The 26,205-nt window shown below is 42.9% G+C and overlaps 2 protein-coding genes and 1 long non-coding RNA gene across 6 annotated transcripts; 2 read left to right on the forward strand and 1 right to left on the reverse strand.

Moving 5' to 3' along the window:
• Window positions 1–348: 348 nt before the first annotated feature.
• Window positions 349–7,401, reverse strand: dek (DEK proto-oncogene). 2 transcript variants are annotated; one of them, XM_029736745.1, is made up of 12 exons: window positions 7,269–7,401; window positions 6,293–6,461; window positions 5,970–6,068; window positions 5,602–5,711; window positions 5,384–5,478; window positions 3,187–3,307; window positions 2,684–2,977; window positions 2,326–2,496; window positions 2,009–2,120; window positions 1,759–1,901; window positions 1,599–1,667; window positions 349–1,416 (listed from the first exon to the last, which is right to left on the reverse strand). In XM_029736745.1, exons 2-12 carry the CDS (start codon window positions 6,456–6,458, stop codon window positions 1,405–1,407), a joined length of 1,392 nt encoding a protein of 463 aa, XP_029592605.1. In that variant the 5' UTR covers window positions 6,459–6,461; window positions 7,269–7,401; the 3' UTR covers window positions 349–1,404. The 2 variants fall into 2 exon arrangements, with proteins under 2 accessions (XP_029592605.1, XP_029592604.1); XM_029736744.1 differs by having other exon boundaries at window positions 1,759–1,904.
• A 9-nt stretch (window positions 7,402–7,410) lies between these two features.
• Window positions 7,411–13,731, forward strand: LOC115176629 (uncharacterized). Of its 3 annotated transcripts, none has more exons than XR_003872253.1 (6): window positions 7,411–8,195; window positions 11,912–11,983; window positions 12,063–12,213; window positions 12,935–13,045; window positions 13,172–13,381; window positions 13,489–13,731. It is a non-coding gene; the product is annotated as an uncharacterized LOC115176629 (long non-coding RNA). The 3 variants fall into 3 exon arrangements; XR_003872254.1 differs by having other exon boundaries at window positions 7,413–8,195; window positions 12,063–12,167; XR_003872255.1 differs by having other exon boundaries at window positions 7,413–8,195; window positions 12,063–12,160.
• Window positions 13,732–14,847: 1,116 nt separating this feature from the next.
• LOC115177158 (potassium voltage-gated channel subfamily V member 1-like) lies at window positions 14,848–23,662 on the forward strand. Its single transcript, XM_029737715.1, has 3 exons — window positions 14,848–15,302; window positions 18,425–19,459; window positions 22,539–23,662. Exons 2-3 carry the CDS (start codon window positions 18,472–18,474, stop codon window positions 23,069–23,071), a joined length of 1,521 nt encoding a protein of 506 aa, XP_029593575.1. The 5' UTR covers window positions 14,848–15,302; window positions 18,425–18,471; the 3' UTR covers window positions 23,072–23,662.
• Window positions 23,663–26,205: the final 2,543 nt, after the last annotated feature.

Here is a 26,205-nt window from a genome sequence, read left to right on the forward strand (position 1 = left end):
TTCAGTCTGATATACCACAGCTGTCAGCCAATCAGCATTCTGCGCTCGAACCACCAAGTTTAGAATTCAGTTTTGATACTCTTGAATGCAGCCAAAATGATCTAGTCTCTGCTATCTGGGATCCTTGGGACATCCCTAACCCCCATTGAAGTTTAATGTAAAATGGTTAAGGTAGGAACATTCCAAGGATTCCAGATCGTACTGACCAATATTGTTTGTAGCTTATTCAGACAGTTACAATTTACATGACATCAAGGTTTTGATGCGCCGTAACAGGGCCAATATCTTAACTGTTTAACGCCTTAGTAACGAGTGCTTTGCTTTAGCAAAACACTAGATAGACAAGTGTTCGTTCAAAAATCTGATTTAATGTATATGCATAACATTGGAAGACAATTTCATTCAATGACACTTACTTTGTCAAAGGTATATTGACTAAAAAAATCCAACTCTTCATTGAGCAAGGTAACAACTACATAAATCAGATCATCCTGTACTGTATACAGAGACAAAATAAGGACTAAAACAGGATCTCATCAAAAGTAAATGATTCAAAAATGTACACATTTACATATAAAAACATGAAGTGTTATAAATGCAATCAAGGAATATGTTTGAAACACTTGGCCGTGACAATAAATACTTTTCAAAACTCAATTGAACAGCTTGCCATGCAAAACCATTTTACACAAAATGCCTAGGGGGAAGGGAAGAGGGGTGGAATCATTAGTCCAAAATGTTTTGCAACAGAAACAGTTTACTAAAAACCGAAAGTTTATTGGTCAAATTCCTGTAGGTCCCTCCTCGTTTGATTCTAGTGAATACACCCCAGCATACATACATACCACTGCCTTGTTGCTATAAAGCTGTTATATGTGCATCAAAACCCCAGAGGGAAAGATTTGAAATCCTCCACAGAAGACAAAGGCAGTGGATAGCTATAGTGAGAGGGGCCTTATTCTATTTTGACTGGTCAAGTCAAGAAATACATTTAAAATCAACAATGTGTGAATTCATGCATTGCCTGAGGACATGTTTCCATTTACAGTGACCAACCTTGAATCTCTAAACACTGTTCATTTAGCCTAAATACCCTTTGCTTGGGATCAGTAGAAAACTGTAAAGTGTATTAACAAAGCAGATTATTAACAAGCAATGACTCAGATGCATAAGCCTTAAGTAGCATGTTAAATATGACCTAAGAGAAGTGTGCAGTCAAGTTGGAAATGACAATACAGAAACAAAAACATTTTGATTCAAATAAAAACAAACACATAAAGAAGTAAACCTGGGGTTTGAGCAGTTCTAAGGTAGGCACATTCTTTTGATTATCCTTTTCCCGAATTGGAACGTTCACACAGTTATTTGTCACAAGGACCGTTTTAAAGTCCTTTTTTATGTCCTTTAGGAAATCAGCTGCAACGAACAAAACAAAACAGACGGTTATACAAAGAAATCAGTCTGCCAACAGATAAAACAATTGAAAAGCATTCACACACACACAATTGTTTGTGGGTAATGACTGACAGACTTGAGTAGTCTAAGAGGCAAGCACAGTGCTGCTATTCCAGAACACCAAGGGAGGACAGGTAACTCACCGTTTTTACTGTCTGCTTGACATAGTCCTTTCTGCTGGTCAGGTCATAGTCTGGGTATGTGTCGTACACCTGGGACAGAGAAGTTGTTGCGTTAGACTTTTACAGGTAAGCCAACCATCATTGTGATATCAAATCAGAGATGTTTGAGAAGCAAACATACCTTCTGGCAGATCTTCTTCATGGTCATCTCCTCCAGGTTGGCGTCTTTCAGCAGCCTCTTCACAGTCTCCTTTAGCTGCTCATCTGTAGGAGGCTTCTTGATCATCTTGATCAACGGCTCATCGTCGTCCGAGCTGTCGAGTGCTGCTATTTAGGAAAACAAGCAGAGAAAAACATAACAATAAGCATTAGGCTACAGGTTGCCAATGACGTATGAAACGTGCTATAAAAGTAAATCTACAGATTCTTACCATTGCCCTTGTTGGCTGTCTTTTTCTGTTTGTTACTGCTGCTGTCTGCTTTCTTGGTCTTAGCTGCTGGCTTGGCCGGTGCTGCCCTCTTAGCTGCCGGATTCTTTTTTGGCTGAGGACAAATCAATCCATGAGTTCATTCCATTAGTTCAAGATAAAAAAAGACAAATGGGTAAAAACCCTATCCAGATATTATAGACATTATCTGTTACATACAAATATGGACACAAACCCAAACGGTTGACTTTTGTACTCACAAGACTTGCTGTGAGTTTAGCAAATCCAGAATCTGGGACAGATTGACAGAAGAGTCTCACCTTCTCAACTTCACTCTCACCATCTTTCTCATCCTCATCTGAATCAGACTCAGACAGGTCGGAGTCTTCCACTTTTGTTTTCTTTTTGGCAGGAGCTGCCTTCTTTGCTGGTTGCGCACGCTTCTTGGAAGGTGTTCTCTTGCCCTTGGCTGCTGGATTTGACTTGGGATCCTGATTGGTAGGAGAGAAGGGACTTCTGTGGTTAATCTTTGAGTGACAGAACAGGCTGACCGTTCCCTTTTACAGTTCTAGAATATTTATATAGTGGCACTAGTATCGTCCAAGATCAAATAAGGGAAATATCAATTTCCAATGGACAATACCTATCAGTTTACATTAAAACATTTCAGTTCCTCACCTCATCTTCGTAGTCTTCAGAATCATCGGTATCTTCATCGGTCGTCACCCTTTCCCTCTTTCCCGATTTCCCGCTCTTTTCAGCGTCCGACTCGTCTTGTTCTACTGTGACTCCTTGCTCGTCGTCCTCATCGTCATCACTGCTAGAATCAGTGACGATAGCTTTGGACTTGCTCTCTGCTTTGACCTTCCGGGGGCTGCTGGATGCACTCCTGTCCTTAGCCTTGGTCTTGCTCTTAGAGTCTTTGGTTGAGATATTCTTCTTAGACTTCTTCTTTCTCTTTGAGATCACAGGCTGCAGATGGGAAGGATAGAATTATAGGTAGGGCCTATATGTTTTTGAAGACCTCATTGGTGAACACAGTTCAGTTTTGTATTCTATTTGACAAGACAACAAACTCAAGAAATGTGTACCTAGCTTAAGAACAAAAGACCAATCACTCACATGAAAACGACTGTTAAGGACAGTTTATTTGAAAAATAAAGAGAAGACCTGTAACTCACCTTTCCTGATATTCTGGGACTCACGAGGAAAGTCATGATCCTGTCGATGAGGACTGACTGGTTTCCACCCTTCTCCAGGTCCAACACTTTACAGATGGTCCTCAACCTTACACATGTTATCCTGAATCAGTGCACACAATTACTAGTCATTAGTTTGCTTGTTTATAATAATGGAGTAAGTTTGATCCACAATCACAACAATGTTTCAGATAATGTTTAAACATGTTACTTCATTAAAGCCGTTAGAAGCACCTTATGTGGAACAATCTTAAAAATGTTCGTGTTGGTGCCTCTAGGGAAATTCAGAAAGCTGATTTGGGGACCTTTTTACTGATGAATGTGTTCATTTTTATGACTGTGTTTTTCTTTCTGGTTGCATTTATATGTTGACGGGTGTATTTTCTGTAATTCAGGACTCATCTGTAAGAGACCTTGATCTCAGTACGACTCCCTGATAAAAAAGGTAAAAAATATACAGTACCAGTCAAAAGTTCGGACACACCTACTCATTCAAGGGTTTTTCTTTATTTGTACTATTTTCTACATTGTAGAATAATAGTGAAGACATCAAAACTATGAAATAACACATATGGAATCAAGTAGTAACCAAAAAATAAGTGTTAAACATCAAAATATGTTTTAAATTTGAGATTCTTCAAAGTAGCCACCCTTTGCCTTGACAGTTTTGCACACTCTTGGTATTCTCTCAACCAGCTTCACCTGGAATGCTTTTCCAACAGTCCTGAAGGAGTTCTGACATATGCTGAGCACTTGTTGGCTGCTTTTCCTTCCCTCTGCGGTCCAACTCAACCCAAATTGGGTTGAGGTCAAGTGATTGTGGAGGCTAGGTCAATTGATGCAGCACCCCATCACTCTCCTTCTTGGTCAAATAGCCCTTACATAGCCTGGAGGCCATTGTCCTGTTGAAAAACAAATAGTGGGACTAAGCCCAAACCAGATTGGATGGTGTATCGCTGCAGAATGCTGTGGTAGCTATGCTGGTTAAGTGTGCCTTGAATTCTAAATAAAATCACAGACAGTGTCAACAGCAGAGCACCCCCACACCACCTTCTCCATGCTTCACAGTGGGAACCACACCATAAAGAGATTATCCATTCACCTACTCTGCATCTCACAAAGATACGGTGGTGTGGACTCATCAGACCAAAAGACAGATTTCCACTGGTCTAATGTCCATTGCTCGTGTTTCTTGGCCCAAGCAAGTCTCTTCTTATTGGTGTCCTTTAGTAGTGGTTTCTTTGCAGCAATTGGGACCATGAAGGCCTGATTCACACAGTCTGAACAGTCAATGTTGAGGTGTGTCACTTGAATTCTGAAACATTTATTTGGGCTGCAATTTCTGAGGTGTATTTAACTAACAAACTTATCCTCTGCAACAGAGCTAACTCTGGAACTTCCTTTCCTGTGGCGGTCCTCATGGGAGCCAGTTTCATGATAGCGCTTGATGGTTTTTGCGACTGCACTTGAAGAAATGTTCAAAGTCTTAAAGTAATGATGGAGTGTCGTTTCTCTTTGCTTATTTGCTGTTCTTGCCATAATATGGACTTGGTCTTTTACCAAATAGGGCTATCGTCTGTATACCACCCCTACCTTGTCACAACACAATGGCTCAAATGCATGAAGGAAAGAAATTCCACAAATTACCTTTTAACAAGGCACACCTGTTAAGTGAAATGCATTTCAGGTGGCTACCTCATGAAGCTGGTTGAGAGAATGCCAAGAGTGTGCAACGCTTTCATCAAGGCAAAGGGTGGCTACTTTATATTTTGATTTGTTTAACACTTTTTTGGTTACTACATGATTCCATGTGTCATTTTACAATGTAGGAAATAGTACAAATAAAGAAAAACCCTTGAATGAGTAGGTGTGTCCAAACTTTTGACTGGTACTGTATGTATGTAGGTAGTGTGTAATATATATATATATATATATATATATATATATATATATATATATATATATATATATATATATATATATATATATATATATATATATATATATATATATATATATATATATATATATATATATATATATATATATACACACACACACACACACACACACACACACACATACATACATACCACACACATATATATACATAAATACATACACACACAACTACTGTTGTTTCATAAGTCCTAATTGAGCAACCCTCTCTCCTTCTTACTTCATCATCCTCTCCTTCTTCTTTATATAGGGATCACTGTCAACCTCAAATGGGAAGCCATTGAACAGCCGCATGTTTTTCCTCATTGTGGCAATCTGAGGGGGGAACCATCAACAATGACAACCGACTAAGAACAACAAATCTAGAGTTGTTTTACCCACACAGGAGTGTCCATTGTGACATTACTCAACCTTTTAAAAAGTGTAAGATACACTTACCTTACCTGGCATATCAAAGAGAATTGTATGAAGCGGTTTCAGATCTGGAACCTTCAGCTTTCCAAGGTGGTGGTTCACTCGCACAATGTCTCCTAATTTATCTCCGCCACCTGAGAGGGAGTGGAAATGAGGTTTGTACTGTTAAATAATGAGCTAACTACAGAGGGCAAAATGGTGGTGGGAGCATGATATGGGATCCCAGCAGGGCTGCTACATGATACAGTTGCATCCCAATACATAGACTACGAGAATGATGAGAACTTATTTACAAGCTTCATTCTGTCTCATGTCAACAAAACTTTGGAAAAGTTATCTGCGCTCATCTATAGCCTTTGGTGATAGACATGTCCGAGGATGCTCCATCTTACCATTTTCAACTTTCAGCACCTTCGCAGGTTTCGCAACCTGGAAATCAAGTCTTTGCACCGTCTTTTTCTCCCTCTTCCCTTCAACTATTTGAGATAGAGCTGCAAGAAGAACATAACAGGTCAAACAGAATTCAGTGCTGCTGGCTTCATCAACTGTAGCAAACCAGGCCTCTGCATGCAATAACTAACAAGCTGGACCCATGCAAAGCTGAGGAAGGTAAAGGAGGGATGATATCTAGCTAGATACCTGTACTGAACTATAAGTTACAGTGTAGGCCTATATTGAGCAAAACGGGTTCATAAACATCATTGACTTATCATACTTATGTCTCTACTCATTTCATTCCGTGGTTTTCGGGCATTATATGGTGAGTCGGCCAGGTCTTCAACCTTTGGTTCTTTCTCTACAACATCCGACAGGGGACAAACCTCCATCTTTTCATCCATTGCTTCAGTCATGTCAGTGCACTTTGTAACATCTGCTGACATGCCCTGTTTTGGGAAGAAAGAAGTTTCCCCCATCAGTTTAGTCAAGATATCCCTGGAGAAGCACCTGGCTATAGTCCCTCCTTTTTATGTGAATTATATTAACTACAACATTAAGCTGACGTTAGCTAGTCAACAACTTTCCATCGAACTTAATGTCATGTCTGAGAACATTGTTAGCTAGATAGTTTTTGTTCAATTGCATCGTTTGTGCTTGCTAACCACTTATAATCTGAAATTAATCTAACGTTGCCTAGTTAGTTAAAATTACAATCTAACAATTTACCCACCACCAGATAGTTGTCATTATTAGTATACATAGCTAGCCAGCTACAACAGTACATTCAAATCTTGTAGAGTTTAATTTTTGCAGTGTGGCGCCCGGAGACATGATTTGGCGCGCAGGTTTGTTTTGAACACAACAGAGAGCTAACGTTAGCCAGCTAGCCAACTAACGTTACGCCATGTCTCAATGTTCACCAACAGACTGAAAATAGCTATCTCGATATTTGCTAACCTGTTGAATTGACAACGATGGTGTTTAAGTAGAAACCGATCAACGGGATAGCTAACTAGTAAAGTCAATACATTCCCGCTGATGCTGCCTGACTTGGCTAGTTAACGTTACCGCGGTTAGCTCAGTCTTCTTGTCAACGTAGCAGCCAGTCAGGCAGCTCTTTTTAGCTACTGAATGCATCTAAAAGCTGAATATTTATTTGTTTAATCGCTATAATTTTACTTAATATGACCATTCTGGCTCATTCGAAATCTATAGCCAGCAATTACAGTATGCCAATATATTCAATACTTTACCTTGTCACCAAAACAGAATTGGATTAGGTTCCAAATGGCGGGGTTGTTGAGGTGTGGGCGTCAATGGGCAATCATTTAGATGACGTACAACACAACATTAGACATGAGTCAATCATGACTAACTAAACCACACAATATTAGAAATTAGCCAATTAGGACTAATCTAACATCCAACGTCGTATATCCCTGGTTTTATTGGTCGATTGAATAATACACTCAATGAGGGGATTCGATTATCTGGCCCGAGTTACCCCAGTGCGAAGAGTTTAATGCAGGCTCAAAATGTGCGTTCAAAACACCTGGTTACTCGGAGAGAGAAAAACGTGCTCCAACTGGAGGAAATCGATTTTAATGGTCCGCCAACTCGGAATTCCAACTCTGGAACTCGGACGTCTTTCTAGAGCTCCGGCTTTCCGACCTGAATATCACTGACGTCATGATTCGACCTTGTATTTTTCCGAGTTCCCAGTTGCTTTGAACCGGGCATAAACACAGAGTAACGAGTATATTGTGTTTTTACACGCAAAAGTGATTGCTTTTGATAAAAACGCGTAATCTGCCTTCCCACTGAACTAGTTTGAAAATTCGAATATGTCGTTACAATATTTTATGGAAAATAGATATGTTTATGTTTCTGGATGATGCATCATGCTGCCTTGTTAAGAACATAACCTAGTGGCGCAGATTACTGTTCGAGTTGAGATTGGGGCTCCTCCTTCGCGGTTTTTGCCCGTTCGCGTCACGGGCCATTGACCGGTGCAACGCGACTCAGGTTAATATAACTCCCTCAAGAGTTAACATTTTGGCATGTCAATTAATCAGTAGAAATCGATCAACGGGACACGCTGTACAGTACTTTCTGCTGCTACCACCTTTATACCTTGTTGTGCAGGAAAACAGCGGGGGCAAGGGACTCGCCTGGTAAAGGTAGGCCTAAAACTAATGAGGCGACTGTTGCATTTGGGCTATTTCACAATATTAGTGCTTTTTCAGAATGGGATTTTTTTCATTCTATCTCACACTAGACTGAATGTATTATGGAAAGGCCGGGTTGCTTTCTGGGTTTAAAATATAGGTTTATTTATGTGACTGGAAATAAAATATTTAACCTTGTAAAAAAAATCTGCATCTTTGATGCACGGTACACTCTTTATGATTTGTATGCTACATGTGCCATAACCACATGGTACCATCAAAATACATCTCTGACCAGGAGTAAAAAGACAATCTCCATCAAAGTTGACAGGCTCCACTCAGACAACCATTCTGCCATTGCCAATGCTATAAATGCCAAGTTTATCTGTCACCACATCATTACCTACACTACACCTGTCAGACCTACCTAGATTTTTGCCAGCTATGCAACTCCCTACTGTTGAACCATGGGAAATGCACTGGAGACTACTCTCCGTCCCAACCAGAAAAGCCCCTTCATCAGTGGCAGATTCACTGCTGAAGAGTAATCCTCTGAGCATTGACCAGCTACGGCCAGTCTTGCTCACGCCCCTTCTGGCAAAGGCGTGTGAAGGTTTTGTTGTTGAATGGACAACACAGGATATCCAAAAGAACATCTCCAAACAACAGTTTGGCTGCCCCAAGGGACACTCAACCACCCACTGCCTGTACAGAACAGCAAACACCAGAGGCACCTCCAGCACATTGGTCCTGACGGACTACAGCACGGCCTTTGATCTTGTGGCTCACACCATTGCAATGAAACACCTTTTGCAATTATCTGTCCGACCAGAGACCATGCCATGAATTTTAAACTTCCATTCCGGCCGTAGCCAGGTTACAAGATCTCTATCCCAGGCCTCAAGAACTTTCCTGTGGCCTCCCCCAGGGCACACGGCTTGGTCCAAATGTATGTTGCTCACATCAATGGCGCAGGTAAGGGTGCTCTCGAGCGGCTAGATGTTCTTTACCATTCGGCCATCAGATTTTCCACCAATGCTCCTTATAGGACATATCACTGGACTATATACTCTTCTGTACACTGATCATCTCTGTATACCTGTCGCAAAACCCACTGGTTGATGCTTATTTATAAAACCCTCTTAGGCCTCACTCCCCCCCTATCTGAGATATCTACTGCAGGCCTCATCCTCCACATACAACACCTGTCTCCAAAGCACACACATCCCTGGGTCGCTCCTCTTTTCAGTTCGCTGCAGCTAGCGACTGGAACGAGCTGCAACAAACACTCAAACTGGACAGTTTTATCTCAATCTCTTCATTCAAAGACTAAATCATGGACACTCTTACTGACAGTTGTGGCTGCTTTGCATGATGTATTGTTGTCTCTACCTTCTTGCCCTTTGTGCTGTTGTCTGTGCCCAATGTTTGTACCATGTTTTGTGCTGCTACAATGTTGTGTTGCTACCATGTTGTTGTCATGTTGTGTTGCTGCCTTGCTATGTTGTCTTAGGTCTCTCTTTATGTAGTGTTGTGTTGTCTCTCTTGTCGTGATGTGTGTGTTCTATTTTTGTTTTTATTTTTAATCCCAGCCCCCGTCCCCGCAGAAGGCCTTTTGCTTTTGGTAGGCCGCCATTGTAATTAAGAATTTGTTCTTAACTGACTTGCCTAGTTAAATAAAATAAATATCAGAGGGTACCCTATCCAACTCCTGGGCCTTTGTGGATGACCTGAACCTCATAGAATCAAGACACGTGACACTTCCAAAATACATCAGGGCCTCTACCAACTAACCGACTGGTCAGAACAAAACAAGATGAATCTCAACCAATAAAGTGCAATGTCATGTACACCTGTTTGTCACAATCCTGATCCAGCCTCTGCCATTATCCGTCTCCGACCACACACTTGAGGTGGTGTCCAGCGCCAAAGAGCTCGGTGTGGCACTCCAAGCCAAATTAAAAGGGGACACACACATCACCACCAAAGGTTCTTCATGAACCATCTTCGCCACTTCAACCCCCCCCCCCCCTCGAAGACCTTCTGACATTCTACACCTGTTCTGTCCATCTAGTGCTAGAGTACGCCACTCCAGTATGGCACCCAGGTCTCACAGCCCACCAACACAACCAACTTGAGAAGATCCAACGACATTCAACCAAAATCATCATGTGCACCACCTACACCTTCTGCATGCAATGACCTGGGCTTGCAGGCCTTGGAGTCCGGTCGCACCCATCTCTGCAGATCCTTTCCCCAGAAGCTTGCAAAATCCCAGGATTACAACAAATAGCTGCCTCAGAAGAAAGGCCATGTCAGTGGCAGATCTACCTGATCCAATCACAAACTGCACCTTAATTTTATTTAAAAAATTAAAACAGAAATACCTTATTTAGGTAAGTATTCAGACCCTTTGCTATGAGACTTGAAATTGAGCTCAGATGCATCCTGTTTCCATTTATCATCCTTGAGATGTTTCTACAACTTGATTGGACCACCTGTGGTAAATTCAATTGATTGGACATGATTTGTAAAGGCACACACCTGTCTATATAAGGTCCCACAGTTGACAGTGCATGTCAGAGCAAAAACCAAGTCACGAGGTCGAAAGGAATTGTCCGTTGAGCGCCGAGACAGGATTGTTGAGGCACAGATCTGGGGAATGTTACCAAAAAAATGTCTGCAGCATTGAAGATCCCCAAAAACACAGTGGCCTCCATCATTCTTAAATGGAAGAAGTTTGGAACCACCAGGACTCTTCCTAGAGCTGGCCACACGGCCAAACTGAGAAATCGGGGGAGAAGGGCCTTGGTCAGGGAGGTGACCAAGAACCCGATAGAGCTCTGTCAGAGTGACCAGAGTTCCTCTGTGAAGATGGGAAACCTTGCAGAAGGACAACCATCTCTGCAGCACTCCACCAATCATGCCTTTATGGTAGAGTGGCCAGATGGAAGCCACTCCTCAGTAAAAGGCACATGAGAACCTTCTTGGAGTTTGCCAAAAGCACCTAAAGACTCTCAGATGATGAGAAACAAGATTCTCTGGTCTGATGAAACCAAGATTGAACTCTTTGGCCTGAATGCCAAGCGTCACGTCTGGAGGAAACCTGGCACCATACCTATGGTGAAGCGTGGTGGTGTTTGCATCCTGTTTTGGGGATGTTTTTCAGTGGCAGGGACTGGGAGACTAGTCAGGATCGAGGGAAAGATGAACAGAGCAAAGAACGGAGAGAGATCCTTGATGAAACCCCAGTTTGAGGTCCTGAGCAGGTTGAAGGTTCACCTTCCAACCGGACAATGACCCTAAGCACACAGCCAAGGCAACGCAGGAGTGGCTTTGGGACAAGTCTCCCCTTCCAACCTGACAGAGCTTGAGAGGATCTGCAGAGAATAATGGGAGAAAATACAGGTGCGCCAAGCTTGTAGCATCATACCCAAGAAGACTTGAGGCTGTAATCGCTGCCTACGGTGAAATCGAAACACTTTTTGCTTCGTCATTATGGGGTATTGTGTGTAGATTGAGGGGAAAAACAATTCAATGCATTTTAGAATAAGGCTGTAACGTAACAAAATGTGGAAAAGAAAGGGTCTGAATACTTTCTGAATGCACTGTCTCTGAAATATTGTGAGATTAGGCATGTATGGTGCTTTTATTATGAAAAGAAGCAATCCATTTCCTGATTATCAAAGGCAACTAAATTCTCTCCTCTTTCCTTTCCTCCTCATCAGTTTAACCTGGTGTGTGACAACAAAGGTGTGAGTGAGGCATCACAGTCCATCTACATGATCTATGGCAGACAGGTAAAACACACAATCCACTTATAAATTGTCACGAGTTTAGTGAAGAGGTCACCCCAAAAAATGTGAAATACCCCCGCAGGTTTGGTTGTCGCTTCGCCATCCTCGTTTCCCTGCCTATCCAGTTGCTGTTTGGAGTGGCCGCTGCCTTCACCCCCAACATCTGTCTATTGGCCTTCGGTTCGTGGTCAGCATGACAAAATCAGGCAATGCCATGAACACATTTGTGCTAGGTGGGGCAATACTCCCAGGTTGTCTCTTACCACATAAACTCCAATCTCTAATCTCAATTAGCCAAAATATAACACCTTGTACTGTCTACAAACATCAAACAGTGTTTGACTATTGAGCGAGCTGACAGCCCCAAACCTTTGTAGTGTGTGATTGTTATTTTACTATTTTGAAGGGGCTGAATGGACCAGTACACTTCCGAAGGCTGTTTCCAGTTATGCAAATGCTCAAACACCTACCCTATCTTGGTTTATACTGTGTAGCATTCAAATGTTTTATCTTTGTCGAATTTCCCTGAACTTTAAAAAAAAAAATATTAAACATCCGAAACGTACAATATACTTGCAGTGAAGCCACTCAACAACTACATCATACCAGTCATCCAACAGACTTCCATTCAGAGCAACACACAGAAGCATCCAGAGCCAATGCCCTGCTCAAGGGCACGTTGACAGATCTCCCACCAGGCAAAAAACGTGAACCCCGAACCCTCCAAGATCCCCCCCCCCCCCCCCCAACAGTTCCCAGTTCCCCAATACCTGTCCCACAACCATTTGAGACCCCTCCCACAGCCCCCCCAAGAAAAATAAAACAAAAAAATAAAATTAATTCCATTCCCCACCCCCAAGAACCCCCCAATTTTCCTGAACTTGGTGTAGTTGGCGTTATATTCTGAAACATACCTGTTGATGGTACTTATTTCTGTCTTATTTTGACCCTTAGACCTTCCAGTATTGGTGACAGTCATTGCAGTGACTGGAAAGTTTGCTATAGCAGCTTCTTTCACTATTGTCAATGATTATATACTGCTGAACTCTACCCCACCGTTGTAAGGTTAGTTAAATTCCCAATGTATACCATTTATTACAGCAGAATAATATCCTCATTCTTCATACTGTGTATGTCAAATTTTCTCCTCATCCACTTTTGGATACATTTATTGCTATGTCGTCCTTGCAGACAGAATGGTGTGGGTCTGAACTCCATGTGTGCCCGTGGGGCGGGCATCCTGGCCCCTCTGATGCATCTGCTAGATGTGTACCACCAGGCCCTGTCCATGCTCCTCTGTGGCCTCCTGCCCATCATCAGCAGGGGGCTGTGCTTTCTACTGCCAGAGACCCTCAACACTGAGCTCCAAGACTACATAGACCCACTCGTGGAGAAGCCAATGTGGGTAACCCCTCTGTTTTAGACATTTTAGCTGTCTATATTTGAATTGTGGAGTATGTGAATTGAATCAAGCACCATACTTATGGATTTTTACTTGTTGATGTTAGAACATCGGAGAGCGTGACTATTGAAAACGGACTCGATGAGGAGAAACCAACTGAATTGAGGAGCTCAAAATTCTGATCACTGTCTGGTCCATACTCTCTGGAGGTGTGAGTTAGTTATTACTGTAAAAATCTCTTATTTTTTTGTAAATGATACCACCTTTTGGGACTGATATTTTTTTTTATGAATGAATAATACAAAATGATTGTTATGCATAAAATAAAATGGACCCATCACAATTTGAATATTGTTGAGAACTCTCATGAACAGCAGATGGTTGTGTATAAAATAAAACGGACCCATCACAATATTGATCTTGGTGATACCTCTCATGAACAGAAGATGGTGCCAAGTAACTTATCAATGGGAGAAATGGTACAGATATTACAGTGCCTCTGGAAACTGACACCAAATTGCTTAGATACATGTAAGTGGGACTGCAGATAAATTAAGTCTCAATCGAACAATGGTATACTATTGATATATTAACTCTGTAGCCATATGAACTTGAAACTATCATTTTTTGTAGACACTTTACAGATAAACCTGGATCCTGATGTCCTGCATGTCACATAGGACCCATTGTATCCTATTTTATTCATATTCTTTCCATGCACATGGGTGAACAATGTGAGAAATGCCACGTATAGATGGACAGTAATTGCATGTCTGGAGAGCTGTGGAGGTGCAGTCACAGCAGACCAAGCCTGTCTCAAGGCTTCCATAATTGCCATAGGAAGTGAAGAAAAGATCAGAGGGCTCTCTGGGGTCAACGGAAGGTGAACTGTGACAAGTAGAAACTAAATGGGAATTCAGGAACATACCTTTTAAAAATAGTGTCCTGGATCTGTACAAATAGATGTGGATATTTTAAGTACCAAAATCCTGCAAAAAAAGTACTTTGACGTTTCTCCCCTGCCTTGTCTTCCTCTCATTGAACAAGGAAGGAAAATAAATCTCATTACAGAACTGAAATGTCAGGAAAAAATTCAATTGAGGACCCTTGGCTATGTCTGATTCAAAGCATATGGTTGGGGGACTTTTGCGAATACAAATTAGATGAGAACATACAACGGTGCATGTAGATGAGCGCTTTTTCAGAGACATGTTTGAATGGACAAAAATGCGTTGCAGTTAGAGAACCTTTTGAGATGGGCCACATTTTTTGATGGAATAATTTTGTGAAATTGTCTAAAATGCCATCTCTCTGGAAATATCAATCTGCATAACGTAATATCATTGATAAGCCAGCGTTCAAAACTTTCATATGAAATATTTATTTTCATGGTTTCTAATATGAATAAGGTAAATTGGATTTTTAAAAACCCATAAGACATTTGCATGCGCTATATTCAGAAAACCGCCTCTCCTTGCGTGTGCTCGTTGCTACCCAACATTTTTAAACGGCACCGCGAGCCAAGAGGGTTAGTACAAACCGGAATCCTTGGGACGTCCATACCATAACATTATCCCCTACCATTAACCCAAACAATTTTTTTTATTTCAACTTTAAAGGGGTAGGGACGTCCAAAGGATCCTAGGATAGCAAGGACAGAGTCAAGAGTGTCTAGCGCACGGTGCACATCTGAGGTCTTAGAGCTGTTTGCAACGCACGGAGTTTTGTCACGTTTTCTTCGAATAACTGGATCTCTTTTTCACTTATGCTCGCAAGAAGATAATAATCATGACCAACACTAGTGTCAAAACACATAACTGGCTGTTTTACGCAGAGTATAAAAAGGAACTTGGCTAATGGAGAGGATGGAAAACTCAACTATCCCTTTTATCAAGATGGAAACTCTCAATATATAGCCAGGTAAGACCAATATTTTCCCCCTTGTTATGTTAAATTGGCTAAGATATATTAGTTGGGCTAGTTTCGTGGCTACTACTGTAGTTTTGTGGTCCACTTGGTACAGTACAGGCTAATCTTTCAGAGATGGTTCATTCCAGTAACCTACTATCTCTGACAACAAAACAATTTAATGCAAAACATATTAATACTTTATTTCAATCTAATAAATATTTGACAGCAACTTGTATATTTATTCATGATTCATATAATAACCAGAATATTTACAGCTATTTTTCATTCGAAACACATGTGTTGCTCTGTTATTACATAATCCAAACTGCTCCGCTCCCAGGCTTACAAAATGTAGGTAGTTATATTATTTGCGAGTGAAATGAAAACGACAAGTATTCATGGTTTTAATTATGTTGTGCCAGTAATATAATATTGTTATGTAGTTATTGTGTAATAGGAAGCCAGTTTACGTGTAGACGCCCCCATTTATCCTGCCTTTTCTGTCATGTATGCTCATCACATATCTTCTGCAATGACCATTAATTAATTAATGTGATTGCCGGCATGAAAATACAATTTACTCATAATTCTACAGTCTTATTTTTATTTTCTCATTATACAGTTGAAGTCGGAAGTTTACATACACCTTAGCCAAATACATTTAAACTCAGTTTTTCACAATTCCTCACATTTAATCCTTGTAAAGATTCCCTGTCTTAGGTCAGTTAGGATCACCACTTTATTTTAAGAATGTGAAATGTCAGAATAATAGTAGAGAGTGATTTATTTCAGCTTTTATTTCTTTCATCACATTCCCAGTGGGTCAGAAGTTTAAAAACACTCAATTAGTATTTGGTACCATTGCCTTTAAATTGTTTAACTTGCATCAAACGTTTCAGGTAGCCTTCCACAAGCTTCCCACAATAAGTTGGGTGAATTTTGGCTCATTCCTCCTGACAGAGCTGGTGTAACTGAGTCAGGTTTGTATGCCTCCTTGCTCGCACACGCTTTTTCAGGGGACCTGCCTTACAACAGGCCTACAAGCCCTCAGTCCAGCCTCTCTCAGCCTATTGCGGACATTTTGGCCCATTCCTCCTGACAGAGCTGGTGTAACTTAGTCAGGTTTGTAGGCCTCCTTGCTCGCACACGCTTTTTCAGTTCTGCCCACACATTTTCTATAGGATTGAGGTCAATGCTTTGTGATGGCCACTCCAATACCTTGACTTTGTTGTCCATAAGCGATTTTGCCACAACTTTGGAAATATGCTTGGGGTCATTGTCCATTTGGAAGACCCATTTGTGACCAAGCTTTAACTCCCTGACTGATGTCTTGAGATGTTGCTTCAATATATCCACATACTTTTCCTACCTCATGATGCTATCTATTTTGTGAAGTGCACCAGTCCCTCCTGCAGCAAAGCACCCCCACGACATGATGCTGCCACCCCTGTGCTTCACGGTTGGGATGGTGTTCTTCAGCTTGCAAGCCTCCCCCTTTTTCCTCCAAACATAACGAAGGTCAATATGGTCAAACAGTTCTATTTTTGTTTCATCAGACCAGAGGACATTTCTCCAAAAAGTACGATCTTTGTCCCCATGTGCAGTTGCAAACCGTAGTCTGGCTTTTTTATGACGGTTTTGGAGCAGTGGCTTCTTCCTTGCTGAGTGGCCTTCCTACCTGAGCGGTATGACAGCTGTGTGGTCCCATGGTGTTTATACTTGCGTATTATTGTTTGTACAGATGAACGTGGTACCTTCAGGCGTTTGTAAATTGCTCCTAAGGATGAACCAGACTTGTGGAGGTCTACAATTTTTTTTCTGAGGTCTTGGCTGATTTCTTTTGATTTTTCTATGATGTCAAGCAAAGAGGCACCGAGTGTGAAGTTAGGCCTTGATATACATCCACAGGTACACCTCCAATTGACTCAAATTATGTCAATTAGCTTATCAGAAGCTTCTAAAGCCATGACATAATTTTCTGGAATTTTCCAAGCTGTTTAAAGGCACAGTCAACTTAGTGTATGTAAACTTCTGACCCAGTGGATTTGTGATACAGTGAAATAATCTGTCTGTAAACAATTGTTGGAAAAATTACTTGTGTCATGCACAAAGCAGATGTCCTAGCAGACTTGCCAAAACTATAGTTTGTTAACAAGAAATTTGTGGAGTGGTTGAAAAACGAGTTTTAATGATTCCAACCTAAGTGTATGTAAACTTCCGACTTCACACAGCCATTTAGATACATTAGAAACATGTAGAGTAAACATACCCAGAAACTTGTTTGGTAGGACCATTTTAAGCTTTTGGTTTAAATAGCAATTTACATGTTGCCCCTTTTGGATTTGTTATTATATCAATTGGTGTAGCTTAGGCATTATCTTCCTCCTCTCACTTAAAATGGAGGAAAATCTTTCACCACTTTTACACACAGGGCATGTTTTCAGTATATGGTAGTTCCTTTCAATCATGACAGATGAGCACATTTTACAGTGTCTGTGTTCTTGCCAACAGATCAACTGCTCTGATATCCATTTTTCAGGATTTATCTTTTGAATATGTGTGACTTAAAATTACCACCATGACGTTGTTAGATAGCAGATAGACTTAACAAAGGGAATTAATGATTACAGGAATAGGAACATTAATTCTATTAATTAGGTAGGCCAGCTAAAATATTTACATCTCCACAAAGAGCTTTGAAGAAGCAGGACACAGCCAGAGGCTCTTTCCCTGTCTTCCCCTCTTTCTCTCTCGCTCTCTCTCTCTCTCTCCCCCTCTCACTCATCTGATGTCAGACATGATGCTTTTGGTAGGAGCAGCCAAGGAAATGTGTATTCCTTCATTCATGGAGCAGAGGGAGTTTAACTGAGGATTAGGGATAACTAATGGCTGCTTCTAGCCAAGCTGTACAATGTATTCCCTTGCCATATGGCTAATAGGCTACACAGGGGATGGAACAAGCAGGGACAGAGTAGAGAATTCCTCTTGGAATTAGTATGAAGATTCTACCTTACATGTTAACTGTTCTCTATGTGGTCTCAATTGGATTTGGTGCCAGTCACTATTTTGAACCTGAACAAATGTTGACCTCAGTGTTTTACCTTTTCCTTTATATCCAACTGCACTCCTAGTCCCCCTTCAGGTTTTCCCCTCCACCCCAGGCAGGCCTGTGCCCGCCATGATGAGCAGCTCATCCAGCCCAGCTGAGTTCTACAGGGACAGGACCTCCCTCCTGTCCATAGACTCTAGCGTCTTCTACAGCGAGCCCCCTCCTGTCTGTGACGACCCACTGGACTTCTTCACCATCAACGTGGGAGGCAGCCGCTACGTTCTCTCCCAGGAGCTGCTGGCATCCCACCCAGAAACCCGTCTGGGAAAGCTGGCCCTGTCCACACGGGACTCTGCCCTGGAGCTCTGCGACGACGCTGACTTCCTGGAGAATGAGTTCTTCTTCGACCGCAGCTCACAGACCTTCCAGTATGTGATAAACTTCTACCGCACAGGCCACCTGCATGTCAGGGAGGAGCTTTGCGTGCTCTCCTTCCTCCAGGAGATTGAGTACTGGGGCATCGACGAGCTCTGCATCGATGCCTGCTGCCGGGAACGCTACTACCGCCGCAAGGAGCTCAAGGAGAGCCTGGACATGAGGAACGAGGCTGAGGCTGACGAAAGCCAGGATGAAGACTTCAACGGCGCTGCGTGCCCAGATCTCCGGCGGCGCCTGTGGAACCTGCTGGAGAAGCCAGAGTCTTCAAGAGCGGCACGCGCCTTCGGCACGCTGTCCATCATCTTCGTGGCGGTGTCCATTGTCAACATTGTGCTCATCTCGCTGGACCTGGGGGATGTGGGTGGGAACGGGATCGGTGACGAGAGCGGGGGCAGTGATGGGGGTACACCTTTCTTCGTGGACGCACTGGAATATGTGTGCGTGGTGTGGTTCACCGGCGAGCTGGTGTTGCGATTTGTCTCCGTGCGCAACAAGTGCCGCTTCACCCGTAGTGTTCCCAATGTGATTGACCTGCTAGCCATCCTGCCCTTCTATGTGACTCTGGCAGTTGAGAGTCTGCACGGTGGCTCTACAGAGCTGGAGAACATGGGCCGCGTGGTGCAGGTGCTCAGGCTCATGAGGTCCCTCCGCATGCTCAAACTAGGACGCCACTCCACAGGTAATGTAGTCGTCTATCCAAACATACAGATACGCAGCCATTTTAATCCTGTCATGATTCCTAAACCTGATGCCGCTACCTATCATTTGTCACGCCAAGCTGCAGTAGTCCAGGATGTCAGATTGTCCAGGATCTCAAAGTTGATTTTGAAGGTAGCAGTCCAGTTGAGATATATCCTTTGAAAATAATGTTGTATCACACCTTATTTCTTTCTTCCAGCAACTCATTAGGTGATTGTAGATGTGTGTAAAAAGTACAGCAGGGTAGACAGACAAGATGGCTGATGTTACTTGTACAACAGTGTGTCATTGTAGGCCAAAAATTCTGAAGAATCTGTTGAAACTAATAGAATAGAGAGTCAACTTTTGTGAAACATCACAGCACAGTGGAAAAAAATACATGGCAGCTAGAATTCAGAATTGGATGGTCTTCAGAGATAGATGGGAGGGGTTGAGGGTAGCTGAAGGCTGGGACAAAAAACAAACAAAAGATATCTAATGTAAAATATACTGTCCGTGAAATGTAAGTAGTGTGTCTAAGCTGGAAGTGGAAGCCTACGCGTTGTTGTCCATTAGTTTACTCCAATTAGGAGAGGGGTGGTAAGGGGAAAATAATAAAGAAGGAAAATATATTTTAACGCGTTTGAGCCAATCAGTTGTGTTGTAACAAGGTATGGGTGGTATACAGAAGATATCACTATTGGGTAAAAGACCAAGTCCATATTATGGCAGGAACAGCTCAAATAAGCAAAGAAAAATTACAGTCCATCATTACTTTAAGACATGAAGGTCAGTCAATCCGGAAAAGTTCAAGAACTTCAAGTGCAGTTGCAAAAACCATCAAGCGCTATGACGGAGTACTGCCACAGGAAAGGAAGACGCAGAGTTACCTCTGTTGCAGAGGATAAGTTAGTTATAGTTACCAGCCTCAGAAATTGCTGCCCAAATAAATGCTTCACAGAGTACAAGTAACAGACACATCTCAGCATCAACTGTTCAGAGGAGACTGCGTGAATAGGGCCTTCATGGTCGAATTTCTGCAAAGAAACCATTACTAAAGGACACCAATAATAAGAAGAGACTTGCTAGGGCCAAGAAACATGAACAATGGGCATTAGACCAGTGGAAATCTGTTCCAAATTGGAGATTTTTGGTTCCAACCACCGTGTCTTTGTGAGATGCAGAGTAGGTGAACGGATGATCTCTGCATGTGTGTTTCCCATCGTGAAGCATGGAGGAGGAGGTGTGATGCTGTGGGGGTGCTTTGCTAGTGACACTGTCTGTGATTTATTTAGAATTCAAGGCACACTTAACCAGCATGGCTACCACAGCATTCTCCAGCGATACGCCATCCCATCTGATTTGGGCTTAGTCCCACTATCATTTGTTTTTCAACATGACAATGACCCAACACACCTCCATGCTGTGTAAGGCCTATTTGACCAAGAAGGAGAGTGATGGAGTGCTACATCAGATGACCTGGCCTCCACAATCACTTAACCTCAACTCAGTTGAGATGGTTTGGGATGAGTTGGACCACAGAGTGAAGGAAAAGCAGCCAACAAGTGCTCAGCATGTGGGAACTCCTTCAAGACTTTGGAAAAGCATTCCAAGTGAAGCTGGTTTAGAGAATGCAAAGGGTGGCTACTTTGAAGAATTTAAAATCTAAAATATATTTAGATTTGTTTAACAGTTGTTTTGGTTACTACATGATTCCTTATGTGGTATTTCATGCACGTGAATGGCTTGGATGTTGCTGATTTTGGCGAGGGATGAGAGCCCTGGTTTGGGATGTAGGCTGTGAGGCCATGCATAATGAAGGGAGATGATGTTACCACACCAAAAGAGAAGATAAGAGGGGAGGAAGTAGACCAGAGACTGTGACAGATACAGAGCCAGCACGTCACATCTTGTCCTTTCAATGACGAGGAAAGAAAAAAGAAAAGGCGAGGAGAGGTCGGCTTGGTCTTTGATCTAGGATGAAATGACATACTAGGCCATCATTACACTTTTATAGAATTATGGGATGTATTACAAATCTTTGTTGGCATCCATGACTGCAATTGTACCATATTCCCTCTAGTATGCTACTTCAACAAATTGGTAAGTATGGCATGTTGCGTCAGGAAAAGAAAGAGAGAAAAATAGGTGATAGCTGGGTGATAGCTGTTAATAAAACAGATTATTTTAGGGGAAAAGTGTGGATTTACAGGGCATGTTCTCCACTTTGTCTACATGCTGGTATATCTTGATATCCCTGAGGAGTCTATGACATTTGCTCAGTTTAAGTCCCATGGTCTGACTAAAATGACTTGATAATATAAAGGCAGGAGTGTTCTTGCCATGTGTGTGACAATATGTCTGTCTGACAATATCCTGAAGAAAGGTGCATCCCGATAACTGTATCATTTTGTAAACAAAAATGCGTTTGCTTTACTGTTTGGTTTATAGACAACTTCCAAAGAACCAAATGTACTAGCTAGGTCTCATTTTGATCCCATATAGTGTTTCAGTACATAAAAAGTATACTTACTTGGCAAACTTAACCAAATATTTATTTCCTACTTGAAGAGTTTGGAGAGCTTACAAGCAATTTCAGTGTGTGAATAGTCCTACCACCTGCTCAGTTGTGTGTGTTTCGAGTTTTGCACTTATTTTAACTACCAGCTTTCAATTTTCCCCACTAAATTCTCAGTCATGAGTTTCTCACATTTTTTTTATATTAGCTGTTTGTGGAATACAGTGTATAATTTGAATAGATGCACTATAGTACCTTCATGTTAGGCAAGTGAAAAGGTATTAAGACTGATTTTAAGAGTTTATTATTCAGGTAATTATTCTACAGTTGAAAGTGTGCACCTGCCACACTCTGTAAGATTTGCGTACCATCAAAGAGTGTACACTTTCAGCATGGTCTTCCAACAGATGGCATCATTTGAACGCATCAGTGCAGACAGCCGTAAGACTCTGACGTTAGACAAGGCACTTTCAGGTGTACGACCTGAATAAGTAATCTGTCATTTAATCTCCTGAACTGATGTATAATTGACCGCAGCCCTCTGTATCCCTGTGTCTCCCAGGCCTCAAGTCCCTGGGCCTGACCATCACCCAGTGCTATGAGGAGGTGGGTCTCTTGCTCCTCTTCCTCTCCGTGGGCATCTCCATCTTCGCCACGGTGGAGTTCGCCCTGGAGCATGACATCCCCGGCACCACCTTCAGCAGCGTGCCCTGTGCCTGGTGGTGGGCCACCACCTCCATGACCACGGTGGGCTACGGAGACATCCGCCCCGACACCACCCTGGGCAAGATGCTGGCCTTTCTCTGCATCTTGTCTGGCATCCTCATCTTGGCACTGCCCATCGCTATCATCAACGACCGCTTCTCTGCCTGCTACTTCACTCTCAAGATGAAGGAGGTGGCGCTGCGGCACGGGGAGGCGCTCAAGAGGCTGGCGCGGGGTTCGCTGGGTGACTCGGAGGTGGGTGGGGCAGCAAGGGGAGGAGGGGTGAACCTGAGGGATGTTTACGCCAGGAGTGTGATGGAGATGCTGAGGCTGCAAGGGAGGGAGAGGGCCAGCACACGGAGTAGTGGAGGGGGTGAGCTCTGGTGGTAGTGTGGAAGATGGAGCACAAGAGCGGCTGTGGCGAAAAAGCTATGGAAAAGTAAAGTTAATTGGGTTAAAGATGGAATCCGCAGTAGGGGGAAACACCACTGGCTGCCCCACCACGGTTATTGTTTTTGTTTCCGAGCTGAGGAGCGTCACGAAGCATGGTAAAAATGTAAATCTGTTCATACTGTGCTCTTATCACACGTGCAATGATGTCAGAGGGGGAAAAACAGTGCAAACTGACATGGTTGTTTCACCATTAAGGATTCCAGCTTTAAGAACACCATCAGAATATGACAACAATGTGTACAATGTATAGGACATATCTAAAGGATGAAGAGGGGACAATTACTTTTATGTCACCTGAAAGATTAGCCACAACTTTCATGGCTAACCTTTTTCAGTGTTGTGTTCTCTGACAACTGTTGCATGTTCTGTCTCCTCTGTATGTGTCACATAGACAAGATGTACAGTATTGACTGAATTATGTTACATTGTGTTTGATATTTTAAAACTTATTGAAAGATGCAGTATGTTGTGGTGTATAGAACAGCACAACATGATTTCATTGGAGAGCAATAAACAGATTTGCCTTCACCCCTGTCTCTGTTTCCTGCACGGTCACAGTGAAATTCACCTCTCTAAAAACAAGTCTCTCACTGTTGCCGCCTGCTATAGACCACCCTCTGCCCCCAGCTGTGCTCTGGACACCATATGTGAACTGATTGCCCCCCATCTATCTTCAGAGCTCGTGCTGCTAGGTGACCTAAACTGGGACATGCTTAACACCCCAGCCATCCTACAATCTAAGCTTGATGCCCTCAATCTCACACAAATTATCAATGAACCTACCAGGTACCACCCCAAAGCCGTAAACACGGGCACCCTCATAGATATCATCCTAACCAACTTGCCCTCTAAATACACCTCTGCTGTTTTCAACCAAGATCTCAGCGATCACTGCCTCATTGCCTGCATCCGTAATGGGTCAGCGGTCAAACGACCTCCACTCATCACTGTCAAACGCTCCCTGAAACACTTCAGCGAGCAGGCCTTTCTAATCGACCTGGCCCTGGTATCCTGGAAGGATATTGACCTCATCCCTTCAGTAGAGGATGCCTGGTTATTTTTTTTTTAAATTCCTTCCTCAGCATCTTAAATAAGCATGCCCCATTCAAGAAATGTAGAACCAGGAACAGATATAGCCCTTGGTTCTCTCCAGACCTGACTGCCCTTAACCAACACAAAAACATCCTGTGGCGTTCTGCATTAGCATCGAACAGCCCCCGTGAAATGCAGCTTTTTGGGGAAGTTAGAAACCAATATACACAGGCAGTTAGAAAAGCCAAGGCTAGCTTTTTCAAGCAGAAATTTGCTTCCTGCAACACAAACTCAAAAAAGTTATGGGACACTAAAGTCCTTGGAGAATAAGAGCACCTCCTCCCAGCTGCCCACTGCACTGAGGATAGGAAACTCTGTCACCACCGATAAATCCACTATAATTGAGAATTTCAATAAGCATTTTTCTACAGCTGGCCATGCTTTCCACCTGGCTACCCCTACTCCGGTCAACAGCACTGCACCCCCCACAGCAACTCGCCCAAGCCTTCCCCATTTCTCCTTCTCCCAAATCCAGTCAGCTGATGTTCTGAAAGAGCTGCAAAATTTGGACCCTTACAAATCAGCCGGGCTAGACAATCTGGACCCTTTCTAAAATTATCTGCCGAAATTGTTGCAACCCCTATTACAAGCCTGTTCAACCTCTCTTTCGTGTCCTCTGAGATTCCCAAAGATTGGAAAGCAGCTGCGGTCATCCCCCTCTTCAAAGGGGGGGACACTCTTGACCCAAACTGCTACAGACCTATATCTATCCTACCCTGCCTTTCTAAAGTCTTTCAAAGCCAAGTCAACAAACATTACTGACCATTTCGAATCCCACCGCACCTTCTCCGCTATGCAATCTGGTTTCAGAGCTGGTCATGGGTGCACCTCAGCCACGCTCAAGGTCCTAATCTCAACCGCCATCGATAAGAAACAATACTGTGCTGCCGTATTCATTGACCTGGCCAAGGCTTTCGACTCTGTCAATCACCACATCCTCATCGGCAGACTCAACAGCCTTGGTTTCTCAAATGATTGCCTCGCCTGGTTCACCAACTACTTCTCCGATAGAGTTCAGTGTGTCAAATCGGAGGGCCTCAATTCTTGGGCCGACTCTTTTCTCTGTATCCATCAATGATGTCGCTCTTGCTGCTGGTGAGTCTCTGATCCACCTCTACGCATATGACACCATTCTGTATACTTCTGGCCCTTCTTTGGAAACTGTGTTAACTACCTACCGCTTCAATGCCATACAACTCTCCTTCCGTGGCCTCCAACTGCTCTTAAATACAAGTAAAACTAAATGCATGCTCTTCAATCGATCGCTGCCTGCACCTGCCCGCCCGTCCAGCATCACTACTCTGGACGGTTCTGACTTAGAATATGTGGACAACTACAAATACCTAGGTGTCTGGTTAGACTGTAAACTCTCCTTCCAGACTCACATCAAACATCTCCAATCCAAAGTTAAATCTAGAATTGGCTTCCTATTTCTCAACAAAGCATCTTTCACTCATGCTGCCAAACATACCCTCGTAAAACTGACCATCCTACCGATCCTCGACTTCGGCGATGTCATTTACAAAATAGCCTCCAATACCCTACTCAATAAATTGGATGCAGTCTATCACAGTGCCATCCGTTTTGTCACCAAAGCTCCATATACTACCCACCACTGCGACCTGTACGCTCTCATTGGCTGGTCCTCGCTTCATACTCGGCGCCAAACCCACTGGCTCCAGGTCATCTACAAGACCCTGCTAGGTAAAGTTCCCCCTTATCTCAGCTCGCTGGTCACCATAGCAGCACCCACCTGTAGCACGCGCTCCAGCAGGTATATCTCTCTGGTCACCCCCAAAGCCAATTCCTCCTTCGGCCGCCTCTCCTTCCAGTTCTCTGCCGCCAATGATTGGAACGAACTACAAAAATCTCTAAAACTGGAAACACTTATCTCCCTCACTATCTTTAAGCACCAGCTGTCAGAGCAGCTCACAGATTACTGCGCCTGTACATAGCCCATCTATAATTTAGCCCAAACA

This window comes from Salmo trutta, chromosome 37 (assembly GCF_901001165.1).
Source record: "Salmo trutta chromosome 37, fSalTru1.1, whole genome shotgun sequence".
NCBI classification, from domain to species: domain Eukaryota; kingdom Metazoa; phylum Chordata; class Actinopteri; order Salmoniformes; family Salmonidae; genus Salmo; species Salmo trutta.

What these genes read in the sequence shown, in the direction of transcription:
- dek (XM_029736744.1), bottom strand. Translation starts at nt 6,458, where the DNA reads ATGTCAGCAGATGTTACAAAGTGCACTGACATGACTGAAGCAATGGAT. An exon ending in GACAGCCAACAAGGGCAATG is followed by an intron (nt 1,905 to 2,008) that starts GTAAGAATCTGT and finishes TTTCCTAAATAG; the next exon opens with CAGCACTCGACAGCTCGGAC. An exon ending in TGAAGAAGATCTGCCAGAAG is followed by an intron (nt 1,668 to 1,758) that starts GTATGTTTGCTT and finishes TCTCTGTCCCAG; the next exon opens with GTGTACGACACATACCCAGA.
- LOC115177158 (XM_029737715.1), top strand. Translation starts at nt 18,472, where the DNA reads ATGATGAGCAGCTCATCCAGCCCAGCTGAGTTCTACAGGGACAGGACC. An exon ending in ACTAGGACGCCACTCCACAG is followed by an intron (nt 19,460 to 22,538) that starts GTAATGTAGTCG and finishes TGTGTCTCCCAG; the next exon opens with GCCTCAAGTCCCTGGGCCTG.